Genomic DNA, 14,074 nt, shown 5'->3' with positions numbered 1-14,074 from the left:
CCTTGGTGCATTCTCCTTCCAGCTGCACTAAGCAAACCCATACCCAGAGAACATCCAAAAGGTCCCAATCTCTTTTCCCACTTCTCGTGCACTGCGGTGCCTCCGAAGACAAGCACTAAAATGGCAGTTTCAGGGCAGATGACAACTCTTAAACCAAGCAGATACATCGAAGGTGCATTGAAGCAAGTTGGTGGGACCCATGGTACACGGTGGCACGTGCGTGCAGCCTGTGTAAACAAACAGGGCATTGTGCTCTGGCCGTCAGGACACACAGCGATCCCATGGGACACACGGAGGCAATGGAGGCTGCAAGAGAGAGGATGCCAGCAGAAGGATCGTTGTGGTTCCCCAAAAAGGCACCATTTGTCAACGTTGAAAACACAAGATTGGCTCCTTTGAGTGGAATGCATGCATGGTTCATATGCACTTTGCAGATGGTAGGTAGGCTCTGTGTGTGTATATATATGTATGTATGTGTGCATGTTATATACACATATGTGGCACCAGAAGAAGAGTCCTTGAGTACTCAGACGTTGGTGAGGATGTTACTGCTGAGCAGCTTCACAGCAATGGTTCCAGGAAGATCATTTGATCTCTTGTTCCCCTTGTCCTGGAGGTGCAGTGTGTGCACTGATTGCCGGTCACTGGGGTCCCCTGTGAGCACCACTTGGCCCAAGAACTCGTCACTTATTAAGTTGTGGTTCCAGATCTGGGGAAATAAAGCAGAAATGAGGGCAGGTCTTTGAGGGGTGAAGCCAAGCTTCATGCACTGGAGAAGAGAAGGGTTTATTGGGGACCTGCTCTGAGCTGGAGGCATGGAGGTGGTCAAGGTTCGGGGTTCACTCTGTGAGAGGGGTGAAGGATGTGCATTTACCCGATGCACGTGGTGGTGGAAGGTTGAGCTGCATAAACTGATGACGCTCAGCCTTGGGGGACAGACCCGCTGTGGACAGCATGAGAAGAGGCAGGTAGGGGGGTTCAAGTGAAAGAGGATCTCCATCCTTGGCTCACTGTACCTGAACAATGATGGGTTGTCCTGGCTTCTTGCGGTAGAAGAGCCCTTTCACGTCAAACTCTGGAGACACCGTGTTCTTCTTCACGGGAGAGCGAACTTTCTGCCCTTCACACTTTATGATCACGTAAGGGTCAGCTCCTGGGGAGAGAAAAGGGAATTTCTGCTTTGTTATAGCTCCTGTAATTCCTCAGAGCCCTTTTCCAGGGTTGTTACACAGCACTTTTCCTCCATAACCCGACAGAGGAGATGGGTATCTGATAAAGAGCTCATCGCACCCCAGATGATGTCCACGAAGCTCAGCTGCTGGGCTCAAGCTTACTTCTATTAGGCAACACTGGACAACAAGTGGTGATGGACTGCTATGAAATAGCCTCTTCCTTGACCCCCATATTCTACATAAACACTCTTTCATCACTCCAAATCCTCCTGACCTATGGGATAAATCTTTCATGGAAGACATCATCCTGCTCAACGCTCCTTTCAGCATTTGCCCTGCTGAAGGCAGGCAGAAAGCAAGCCATGGAGAAGAGAAACAGGCTCACAGAGGTTGTGAAAGGAAACACCAGGAAGGCAAGAGCCTTCAAGGTGCAAGAACCCACTTGCAGCATGTATACACCCAAGCCAGCCTAACCTTGGTTTTACTTTAAGGTGATGATAGCTACCTCAGTAGGACTGTGCTTTTCACTCCAATGCGTAAATCATGGGACCATCTTACTCCTAGACTTAGTGAAACTCAAATGCTGCAGGAGCTGTCAGCATGGGTCACTTGGGGGTGCTGGTTGATGAGAAAATGAACATAAGCTGGCTTCAGTGTGTACTCACAGTGCAGAAAGCAACCGTATCCTGGGCTGCATCAAAAGGAGCGTGACCAGCAGGTCGAAGGAGGTGATCCTGCCCCTCTGCTCTGCTCTCCTGAGACCTCATCTGGAGCATTGTGTGCAGTTCTGGTGTCCTCAACATAAAAAGGACATGGAACTGTTGCAACAAGTCCAGAGGAGGCCACAAGGATGCTCAGGGGCTGGAGCAGCTCCTGTATGGAGACAGGCTGAGAAAGTTGGGGCTGTTGAGCCTGGAGAAGAGAAGCTGCGTGGAGACCTCAGAGCAGCTTCCAGTGTCTGAAGGGGGGCTATAGGGATGCTGGGGAGGGACTCTTCATTAGGGACTGTAGTGACAGGACAAGGGGTAATGGGTTCAAACTGAAACAGAGGAAGTTTAGATTGGATATAAGGAGAAAGTTCTTTACTGTGAGGGTGGTGAGGCACTGGAATGGGTTGCCCAGGGAAGTTGTGAATGCTCCATCCCTGGCAGTGTTCAAGGCCAGGTTGGACAGAGCCTTGGGTGCCATGGTTTAGTGTGAGGCGTCCCTGCCCATGGCAGGGGGGTTGGAACTGGATGATCTTAAGGTCCCTTTCAACCCAAACTATTCTATGATTTTATGATTCTATGTGATGAGAGATGCCACAATGCTGAACCAAAACTGCCAAGATGTGCTCATTTATGAGCAAAATGAATTCATTTGGGCACTGGGAAGGTTTGGTGAGCAACCAGTGAATAGGGAGCCTTAGGATGGAAATGTATTTAAAGAGGTGAAGATGGCTCTTAAGAGTGTTTGCTGGGGGCAAGAATTTGGAACTGGATGATCTTAAGGTCCTTTCCAACCCAAATTATTCCATGATTCTAATTCAGGGAGAGGATCAAAATGTCAAAAAGGATCACTGGTGGTAGTGAAATAAATGGGGAAGAGAAAGATTGGGCATTGAGGGGCAACCATGGGACATAGAGTGGGAAATGGATGAGGAAGCGTGAAAGGAATGTTATTGCAATATCCTAGATGGGAAAATACAGTCATAGGGAACAAGCAGGCCACAAAGATGAAGAGTAAAGTTGCCAAGTTCACAGACTACCAGACCACAGCTGGATGGTACCTGAGCTTCCAGGAAAGGGAAAGAGCCCCTCACTAGTGATCATTTTCCCCTTAAGAAATGAGCACTTGTTTTGGGAATTCCAATAGAGAATGAGCTATTGCTATGGGAATTTAATTCCCAGCATGAGGTATAATGGAAAGCCAAACCAGGTGGATAAGTTCTTCTCTAAGGGAAATGGGGAAATGAGGAGGAACAAACAACCCCCTTCAGAGCACCAGGGATTTAAGAACCACATCTCTGACTGCCAGACCACCTCCTTGCTTTCTGTTTGCAAGGATCTGGCTCCCTGGTGAGATGCAGCTGCTGGACTTGATAGCTGTTGTTCCAAACTGGCCTTGTCACTTGGGATGTCCCAGTGAATCCTCATATTCCATCAGCCGGAGCCAAATTCCCAACTGGAAATCACTGCTTCCAAACTAGTGTGCAAAGCCTGGGCTGAGAGATGCGAGTCATGCCATTGCGCTGGAAAGCACAATGCAGGTTGCTGTTGGTGGGAGCTGAACAGCTGGAAAACAGCTGGAGAACAGCTGGAAAAAAGCCATTCCCAAGGGCTTCTGGCTGAAAAATATTGTTTTATGGCTCCAGAATCCATCTTTACCTGCAGGAAAGATAAACCTGGTTTCTGTGAACAGTTCAGAGACCTTTGACTACAGACTTCCCTTCATTGCTAAGCTACATTGGGATGTTGTGAGTAACCCCAGGGAAAACAACCTCCCTAGGGTCAAATTCCCTTCCCAAACAGCAGACAGGATAGAAGGGCTCCCTTTGTGGCATGTGTTAAATAAGCAAACAGGGCTAATCCTTGCTCTAAGGAAGGATACTGGTCTTTACTTTCAGGGCTCTATTGATGCACAGCCCTTACAATAATGTTTGGATGAAAAAAAAAGATAACTTTTTTGTTTAGATCTTTTAAATCTTATGTTTTTGAGTTTTACACTTGAAATTTGGCTTGGAAGTGCCTGGTTAAACCTTGCCACATCCAAAATATGTCCTTGACTTAGGAAATGGAGGAGAAAGGCTTGGATCCGGTCTGTTCCCTTGGTGAAAAGGCATCTCTAATCACAATCTCTACACCCTTCATCCCTATTTCAATGATCTTCCAGTCCAAGTCTTCACTATCCCTGGGTTTCTTGGTCCCTAGGATGGACTGAGCATGGGGCTCTTGCCATGAGTTTCTATGTGGGTGCAGAACATGGTGATACATGGTGCTGCTGCTGCTTTTCATGAAACAGAAGTGTTGGATGTCAAAACTGCATCAAAATGAACCTTTAGAGGACCAAGGAGGCAAAATCCAGTGCACTGTGTTAGTGGCAATTCATACAATCATAGAATAGTTTGGGTTGGAAAGGACCTTAAGATTATCCAGGTCCAACCCCCTGCCACGGGCAGGGACACCTCACACTAAACCATGGCACCCTAACTAAACCATGTCACCCAATTCAGGTCATCTCAGAGGGCTCCTAGGAGCCATGCATGGAGTGGGACTTACTGGAAACAGTAAAAAGTTCTCCATCCACAATATCCCCCAAAGAGCTAAATTTGACCTGCCCTCTACTAATAGACATTTATCCAGCCTCTGGTGATGGACACTACCCCAACACGTCAGCCTGTCCCATTGCTCCTCTGTCCTTCCTACTAAAACGCCTTTATATATGATCCCTGACTTTTAAAGCTACTTATACGCAGGAAGAAAGCCTGGATTTCTACAGGACTACTGCTAAGGGCATTGGAGAAGTTTTGGGAGGATCTTCCAAGGATCTTACACAGCAGCTTAAATATAACAGCTTCCAGATCATGTCCACATTGATTCCCCATGGACTTTCTCCTCTGGTGTCTGAATCAGGCTGTTCACTGAAAAACATATCTGAGGATATAACAAATCTCAGCAACCTCTCACCTCATGAAACCACCTCCTCCTCTTCCCACTGGAACAACCACCTCCCAGCTCCCACAGGACTAGACAGGGAAAGACCAGTACCTCCTTGGGAGTCCTGATTCTTGAGCCCGGCTGCAGCAAGGACATGGATCTGGGATACCACTTGTGGGTAACCGCACATCCCACTCCAGCAGGTATGTGGTGGCTCATCCAGTGTCAGCTCTCTGCAAGGAGAGACATGTGCCCTTTGAGAGGTGCCCAGTCTTACCCCACGGGCACACCAGAGTTTGCTCTAGCAGGATGGGAGAACTATGCACTGTCTCTTCAACCGGGGTTTGGGACGCTCTCCCATGTCACGCTTAGGAGCAGAGTGGGAGCTTCTCTTCCTGTCTCTTGAAAGGAAACCAAACACCATCTCCAGGCAAGGCTATGACCAATTCCAACCAGGAAAACCACGTCCCCCAACAGTCATCTCCTCCCCATGGCTGCTCTTGCTCCTTACCTGCAGTCTGAAGGCACATCTGTGAATATCCTGAGAAGGAACTCGCCTACATGACCGGGATCAAAAGTGGTGGGGATGATGACATAGCGACCTTCCTTCAGGTCTGTCCGCAGGAAGACGCTGCGGGAGTTGATGTAAATGGAGCTGGCCACCTTCTGCTGCAGGGTGTGCATCCGGTAGTTCCTGTTCAGCTCCACCTGGGAAGACACCACAGCGGGGTGGTCAGAAGGACAGCACAACGTATGACAATGGATTTGGATCCACCCTGGGACTGACCCCACAGTGCTGGGAGAGGCAGAGTTGAGGCAACCAACAAAATGGTCCCAACTGGGCTGGGTGGAAAACAAGCACGGATGTGGTTCTCCCAACTTGGTTGGCTCAGGAACTTCTTGTCTCTTGTATCTCAGCTTGACACTGGGGGCCCATCAAGGACACATAACTGTAATGGGTTTCAGCATCTGGAGGTAACAGACCATTGCTTTTAGCAAGGAGAACTTGTCCATGCTGTCGCTGTTCACCTCTGAAATCTCTAGAGGGGCACACTGTGCTGAAGCACCCCAGAGGCACCCAGATAAAGCTTAAATGAGCAATACCGATGGTCATGCAGGACAGAGGTACCACTCCACCACTAACAAATGCACTGGGGTATTCAGGCCAAGATGCAGGAACCATGATCTACCTTATGGATGTCAAAACCTATGGCCAAGTTCTCTCCTTTGCCCTCTTTGCGACTGGTCCTTTTTGGCTTCTGCTGGATGGAGATCAGCACTTCATCTTCTGCCTTCTTCACATCAAATACGTACTAGGAACAAAAGAAGGAAGGTAAGGGAGGACTTCTATTAAGACAGGATCACTGGGTATGGGTGGGTGACACAGAGTAGGTTTAACCTCAGCTTCTCCTCACCCACCTCATTGCTTCAGTACCAGCCTATACCCATTCCTCTTGGGAACTGGCATCATCCTGCCAAGACCTTTTAGGCTCATCTTATAAATAGACTGGAAAATCCAGTCTCTCAATTGCTCATCAGAGTCCAAGGAGTCTAGATGTAGTCTCATACCAGAGATTTTCACCCTTTGCAGTCTGCCACAAGTCCTCCTATGAGGCATGGAAGGAGGAATTTATGCTCACAGACACCTAAGATGAAGACTAATACAGAGCTGGAAGCAGGAAACAACTGTGCCACATCCTTGATCACAATTCCTGCAATGGACTAGACCACCCTTCATCCTTCATTGTTAGATGAAGGACTTACAAGAACTTGTCTCATGTTGCTGAGAACCCCAGTTCAGAGCAGTACAGAATGGAAGAGCTTGTTCCAGGAGATGAACTTCAGAGCAGGACCTTTTTGAAGGCCAAGCTAGAAGGAAATGCCCCTACAGACTACACCTGCCCTGGTGAATATTAGTGCCAAGGCTTGGACAAAAGAACTGGAATTTGATCCTTCAGGCATCCAAACTGTTGGAAATAGCTCTGTTTGACTGGCCCCAGCTAACACTGCTACCCTGTGCCACAGCTTGCTGTTTGGTTGTGCCAAGATGCTCTACACCAGGCACTTGGATGCATTCTCCCTCATAAGAGGGACAAGGTTAACAGAGTTGGCCTGGATGCAGGTCATGCTGTGCCAGGGGTCTCAGCCAGAGAATGTTCATGAGCACATTTAATCAACCAGAGGTCTGGTAGCTGTTTTGCCCTTCTAGGTCCCTGTAGGAGATTTAAGCACTTAGAAACACGTGTAGAGGCTCCAGAAGTTCCTCTGCTCCATGACTTACCTGAGGGTTCTGCAAAAAGGTGTCTTTGTGGTTGATACAGCCTCCACAGCGGTTCTTCAAGGGGTCACTGCTTCTGGTCCATGCCCCGTGGAGCACTGCCTCCTCCCAGGTCTTGTGGATGCTCAGGTAGGACGTGTTGATGAGACGGCACTTGATGATGTCCGTGAAGTACTTGCAGAAATCCTCAAAGGTCATCCTAAGTCAGGAAAGGGCAGAGCTGGGTTATGCTGCTCCATCCCCCTCAACAGTACACTGAAGGATCATAGAATCATGGAATCAGTTGGGTTGGAAAAGACCTTTAAGATCATCCAGTCCAACCATTACCCCAGTACTGCCAAGGCCACCACTAACCCATGACACTGAAGGCCTTGTCTACACGGTGTGTGAACACTTGCAGGGATGGTGATTCCACCCCTGCCCTGAGCAGCCTGTTCCAATACTTGATCACCCTATCACAGGCACCCTATCATAGACAGAGACCATGTTTGAGTAGCCTCTGATGCCTGCTGAATAATGGAAGAGATGGAGATACCTTTCTCCATGTATGCAGTAAATACTTGTTCAGTTTAAACAGCAGAGTTACGTGTTTTGGAGTGGGAGAAGCAGAGGAGTGGCCCTTCCTATACACATGGGTACCTGTTATATTGAAACATATCTGGTGAGGATATTAAGTTAATCCATAACAGGTTGCAAGTACCCTGGTGAAATAGCTTGCATCCAGTGTGATACAGAGCAGCCGGCAATCCTAGGGTCATGGCCATTCAAAGCTAACACCCATGGGCTCAGAGAGGAAGCATCACTAAACATCCTAGGGCTTGGAAGGCGGTTTGTTCTTGATAGCTGTATGTATGGAAATGACTCACGTGCTTCCCTGGGAGGACTTTGTAGGTATGGCCCATGGCAACAACCCCAGGAGGGACTCACCAGAACTCTCCATCGTCTTCCACCGTCATCCCCATCTTCTCTCTTTCACTTTTACTCACTTTCTGCCACTCCTCAGAGCTGTGGGAAGAGTTCAGGATCATTACTGTGAGGGCAAGGGCACACACAGGAATTCAAGGGCCTACGTGGCCTCAGCAGACCTGTCGAGGGCACAAGGTCTATATAAACCAGTTCCCTCCCACTGGTTAGCTCATCTTTCAAACGTGGGGGGAGTGCAGCATGGCTTGGAGATTCCTAACCAGTGGATCTGAATCCAGCTTGGCAAGACTTTGTTTGGCCAGTACAATCACAACCCTATCAATGAAGATAACGAACTGAACCCTTGACAAAGGCTCTGGTTACACCAGCCCTTGGTTCTCCATCCCATCCACAGACACCACAGCAGTCAGTGGTGGCAGAGATTGATTCTGTTGGGTGCTATTTTTGCTGGAACAAGACAGGGAGCAGAAAGGTGAGCTATAATCATCCTTCACTAGTGCGAATGTAGAGTACTACATGACTGCAATTTCACCACAACACCCACCAGAGCACTAATGAGAAGGTTTGTCAAGCTCAACCACCCTTCTGTTGACCTCCAAGACCCCAAGGCAAAGAATGAATCTACCCTAGTGAAACAGTAGGTTTAGGACATGGGTTGAAGCAGTATCCCATACGAGGTTATCCTATAGGTGTGGATGTAGTCGAATTGTCTCGTGGGACAGCCTTGCTCCCATCCAGCTCCCATCCATCCGCTTTTCCCCCTGAACAGAGGCGCTGCTGGTCCCCATCCTAACTCACGTGTCACTCCAAGGGCCATTCCACTCCCGCTCGCCCCACGGGTTGCGCATGCGGATCATGTCCAGCTTCTCCGACTTGAAGAAGGACAGGAGGCCGTGGCCCAGGCGCACCTTCCGCACGTCCGTCACCGCGTACGCGTGGCCCTTCACCAGTCCACAGGCCAGGCGGGCCTCCATGTCTGCTGCTGAGGTGGCCTGGGCAGGGAGATACAGACACTGTACCAGGGGGATGTGAACGCATGGGGCTTGGAGCAAGCTGCTCTAGTGGAAGGGGTCCCTGCCCATGGCAGGGGTTGGAACTGGATAAGCTTTAAGGCCCTTTCCAACCCAAACCAGTCTGGGATTCTATAATTTCAGGTGCTAAATCCTTCCTGGTTTCCATCTGCTGCATGAGGCCTCTGAGCTCTCATAGTGTCAACCAATAGATCTCATTCTAGTGGTTATAATGGGAGGTTTGGCACCCAGTGTTTGTGGAGATGTCTACAGGCAGACACCAAAACACCTTCCTCTGGGAGCAAATCCCCTCCTAACATCTGAAGAGTGATGGAATGAATCTAGGTTCTTCAACACATGAATAAGGGTGGGCATCCAGGCTCGACTCCTTTTGCCATCCATAAGAAGTAGGGACCCTTGGCCATAATTTATCTGACCTAATTCAGAAGTCTCCCACAGTATAAGACCACTCAAATCCCATGAGACCCTGACAATACAAGTAACATTGCTTACTTTGATGGAGCAGCTGATGAGGCCTCCCCGGTTGTGCACCTTCAACACGCGCTCAAAGAGGAGGTTTCGCTTGGCTTCATCAGCAATGTAGTCCCCTTCGGTCAGGTCAATAGGTTCAGACACCCCACCAGTGAAGTCCACCAGGGCATCAGCTGTGTTGCCTCCATCCAGGGCCTCATAACAGCCTGACAACCTGAAAGAGAGTGACAGGGATGGCATGACAACACTGCATTGACATTTGAAGGGGTTTGGGACAGTTCTTGGGGCAGGCTGGAGAAGAGAGATCTGTAATAAAACTTCCAGTGGGTGAAGATAGTAAAGTAGGGTAAAAACGTAAGACCCATGCTGCATGCAGCACTCTTGCTGTCATGGGACGAATAGGAACTTGAAATCTCTAGGATAGGTATTACTTAGACCAATGTCGAATTGGAAGATCTTTTGCTACAAAAAAGGCTTTTTCCTCACAATCTTTGTCTGTTTGAGATATGTCCTACTTCCCTTCAGGAAACCTGTTGTTTCCATTGGTGCAAACCAACTGGTGAATGAACAGAGATGAAAACCAGGGCACCCAGGTCCCAGTTTGTCCTGCAGCCACCCAGATACCTACTTGGCATAAGCTTTCTCCACCAAGGCACACCAGAACTCGTTCTTGGAGTTGGAGTGGCAGTAGATGAGCTGGTTGTGGAGTGTGGGCAGGCGGTCATCGATCACCACATCCAGCCACTGACCGAAACGCCAGAACTGGAAGTGGAAGATCCCCACATAGTTCTCGGGTTTCTCAGCATTCCATTCCTGCTCCTTCCAGTCTGGGATGACCTGCAAGAGAGGAGGCACGTGCACCTTGGTGGACTTGACTCTCATTCTGGAACTAACACAGGCAATATAGAATCGTAGAATAGTTTGGGTTGGAAAGGACCTTAACATCATCAAGTTGCAACCCCCTGCCATGGGCAGGGACACCTCACACTAGACCATGTCACCCAAGGCTCTGTCCAACCTGGCCTTGAACACTGCCAGGGATGGAGCATTCACAACTTCCTTGGGCAACCCATTCCAGTGCCTCAGCACCCTCACAGGGAAGAACTTCTTCCTTATATCCAATCTAAACTTCCCCTGTTTCAGTTTGACCCCATCACCCCTTGTCCTATCACTACAGTCCCTGATGAAGGGTCCCTCCCCAGCATCCTTGTAGGCCCCAATATCAAAGAGAAGGAAAAGTATGAGTTGGATGGACTTGCTTACATCTTACTGGGGACAGGTTTTGGACCTGGTTCCTCCAATGCAGGCTAGATTAACGTGTACTGGAATAGCTTAGACTTCATCTCACTTTGGAAGATGGGGGTAAAGATCCTTGCTCCTCTTTCTTACAACTCTACCCTGGACATCTTCTGCCATCTACAGCTGCAGACAGGCTATTGGAGCAGAGGGTCCTTGGTCTTACCAGGGATGGTTATTTTGATGACCACATTTTTGTTAACTGTATTGTCAGTAGGGTACCATTAAGTGAAGGCACCTTCTTTGATGCTGTCACTTGATTCTGGTGTGACTTGCAGGGCCCGAGAGTAAGTGCTGTGTTCATCTACCTGTTGGCAATGAACAGAGACCAGACACACTGTGTACATATACCCTGCTAAAGTGGGAAAAGCAACATTCTCATCCCCACAACGTCTCCATTCTTCCCCATCAAGAGCTACCATATTCATCCAAGCAAGGACAGGGAAAAGAGAGCCTGGATGGAAGGAAACCCTAGAGCAGCTGAGGGGCTGAAGGAGTGGGGGTTTGGTGTCACTGCCATCTGCACTGCCAGTGGGACAGGCACGAGTGAGGGGTAACAAAGCCCACAGTCCTTCCTGGCTTCAGGCACCACCAGCTTTGCTTTGGATGGAAAATCCACCCAAAAGATGGGACAAAAAGGGGCACAGCCGTGCGCAGATGCTCCATATAGAAGGATCAGTATTTTATCTAGAGTCAGGACATAGAAGCACACAGTCAGGAACTGCCCCACCGCAGTTTAGCTCTTGTTGAGGGTGAAGGCAACGTGGCTTCACTTCATGGCCAGGGTGGGCTGTGAGGCCGTGTGTTGATAAAGCAGTCGATAGTTGACAAGTCCTGACCCACTCAGCTGCATTAATGTGACCAACTGTCCACACCTTTGCTTTTTACCTGCTCCCAAAGCATCATGACCTGAGCAAGGAACAATCCCAACGTTCCTATAGGGAAAATTATGTTCCAATACACCAAATAACCACTGTCCTGTGGAGACAGCTGTGGGTATTAGGGTGAGATAGGCCAGGACACAGCTATACTGCATGGTAAAAGGCTCTTCAGAAAGCCCTGTGCCACGGTGAGACCCCATTCATTGTGCCTTGGTCCTGGTCTAGCTGCCAGAGCCTTTGGCTTTTATCTTCTGGCTGCTGTCACAAAGCCATGACCCTGCACATATGTTTCTCTCTGGAGAGCTCACTGACTCCTTAACTACCAGCAACAATCCAGCCCGAAGCTTTCAATGCTCCTATGCTGCAATATTAATGATGCCCTCACTCACTGGCACTCCTGAGCTGTCTGGATCAATGGAAGAAGAGCAGACAGAGCCATGGAAAAGAGCTGCTTTTGGAGGGTTTGGTGTTTTCCAGGAGTGTTAACAACCATGTCCCAGACTCCCGATGGGAGAGTGCCAGGCATGGTCAGACAAGCTTCCGTCAGTCCCCATCGATTCCCTCCTGACTGGAGCTCATCCCAATGAATTGTCCTAGAGGACCATTGTGCTAATCAATTTGCTATTAATGTGGGCTTAGAAATTATGATGGCATTGATTAGAGGCAGCAGGGCCAGCTTCCAGCTGGCTGGGTCTGAGGCTTGCCACTACTGTCAGTGGTGGCAGGAGACAGCGGTCCCCATCATCATCCTCTTGAAGGCAGCAGAAGTGGTTGGACCACTAGACCAGGATCCAAGACTGGATGTACTTCCACACCAACCCAAGGGGAATGAGAGGAGCCTGATCCCTAGAGTCCAATCTGTCCTCAGCATCCCAAAGGGCAACGTGTGAGCTCAAACACCAGGTTTCTCCCCCAGAGCACAGCATCCCACCCAGGCCAAGGATCCCTCCTGTTGCTTACCTCTGGCTGAGGCGTCTGTGACTCCCTTGGCTGTATAGGAGAGGTGGCAGTGCTGGATGTGGTGCCTACTGGGACACCACACTTCAAGACATAGAGCACAGCCCCTGCCTGTGACCTGACACTGCGTGTTACCTGGAGGATTAACATGGGGCACATCCACAAACCCCAGCAGTAGCTGGACCCCTCATGGAGATCATCATGCAACTGAGGTCCACAGCTCCCATCCACCCCCAGGAAACCTCCTCAGGCATCTCCATCCCTCCCCAGTGGATGCTGGAGAACATGCCATGGACCACCCATCCCAGGATCCCACTGAGTCCCAGACTTGACTCGGTTGGGTGACACTGAGGCAGTGGATATATTGGTCCCCACCATTCTCATTCACCCAACTGTGCTTTTTGCTTAGGGGTTCACAAAATCTAGAGCTGTGACACCCTTCAGTGGGACAAATTTACAGTGAAAGGGGTCAGAAATAGGTAAGTTGGCAGCCCAGAAACACCTATGATCTTGGGAAAAGGTCCCTGCTTAGAAGGAGGACTTGGTAGATGCTGATTTCTCCAAGCAGGGGCTCTTCTGCTGGGAAGTTGCTAGCTCAGGAAGAGGAGGAAAAGACCCTACTGTGCCAATCTGCTGAACCATGGATGAAATCCCTTTGGGAGATGGGGAAGTGGTGTATCTGAAAGCTTTTATGGGATGCTGAAACTGTGTAGGGAGAGTTCCAGTGGCTGGTATAAGATCATCTTCCCTGCAGCAGGGGGGTGATCACACTGCCCCGCTCACCTCTCAGCTCTCATGGAAAGGAAGATCCACCTGAGGACCATTTCCCTTCAAACCCCTCCCAAACCACACAAACCTGTTAAATGCTCCATTAAGCCTCTCGCACCAAGAAAAACAGAAGGTAAATGCTCATTTTACTGTTTACAGGAGATGAAAAGGTGCTCAGAAATACCAACAGTGAGTTTGAAATTGGTGGTTGGTGCTTTATTGTGTGCAGGATTAGGATAAGACATGCACAGCCTCAGTCCTTAAGGGGAACCCTGTTCATTAGGCTTTTATTTACTATGGTACATCAATACCCAGGGAGGTATCTGCAGCAAGAACTCTACCCCAGCAACCAGCAGCATAGCAATGGCATAGCGAGAGACCTGTAATGCAAAAACCCCTTGGGATGTTGGAAGTGGCTCCTGTTATTGGGTCTAATGTGGTTTGTAGTCTGGGATATACAAGCAAGGTCTCCTATGGGAAAGTCTGTCAGGATCCTAGAAGTGGGTTTGGCCCATACTGGGTCCATGCTATGGCCAAGCAGAATCCCAGACTGGTTTGGGTTGGAAGGGACCTTAAAGCTCATCCAGCTCCAACCCCTGCCATGGGCAGGGACCCCTTCCACTAGAGCAGCTTGCTCCAAGCCCCTGTGTCCAACCTGGCT

General features: G+C 49.3%; 1 protein-coding gene across 2 annotated transcripts in view; it reads right to left on the bottom strand.

Annotated features, from left to right (window-relative positions):
* Positions 1-335: 335 nt before the first annotated feature.
* CAPN5 (calpain 5) overlaps positions 336-14,074 on the bottom strand; it is a 52,447-nt gene continuing 38,708 nt past the window's right edge. For both annotated transcript variants that reach the window (XM_057408554.1, XM_057408553.1), the window contains 10 exons: positions 10,140-10,348; positions 9,533-9,725; positions 8,808-9,001; positions 8,013-8,090; positions 7,089-7,284; positions 5,998-6,120; positions 5,319-5,515; positions 4,919-5,040; positions 1,017-1,153; positions 336-709 (listed from right to left, as the gene is read on the bottom strand). In XM_057408554.1, coding sequence (XP_057264537.1) covers positions 527-709; positions 1,017-1,153; positions 4,919-5,040; positions 5,319-5,515; positions 5,998-6,120; positions 7,089-7,284; positions 8,013-8,090; positions 8,808-9,001; positions 9,533-9,725; positions 10,140-10,348 — 1,632 coding nt within the window. In that variant the 3' untranslated portion in view covers positions 336-526. The remainder of the gene's footprint in view (positions 710-1,016; positions 1,154-4,918; positions 5,041-5,318; positions 5,516-5,997; positions 6,121-7,088; positions 7,285-8,012; positions 8,091-8,807; positions 9,002-9,532; positions 9,726-10,139; positions 10,349-14,074) is intronic.

The sequence above is a fragment of the Pezoporus wallicus genome, unplaced genomic scaffold (assembly GCF_028554395.1).
Source record: "Pezoporus wallicus isolate ANWC-B61680 ecotype Strahan unplaced genomic scaffold, APGP_CSIRO_Pwel_v1 contig_7461, whole genome shotgun sequence".
NCBI classification, from domain to species: Eukaryota; Metazoa; Chordata; class Aves; order Psittaciformes; family Psittacidae; genus Pezoporus; species Pezoporus wallicus.
This window is presented reverse-complemented; position numbering and strand designations above follow the sequence as displayed.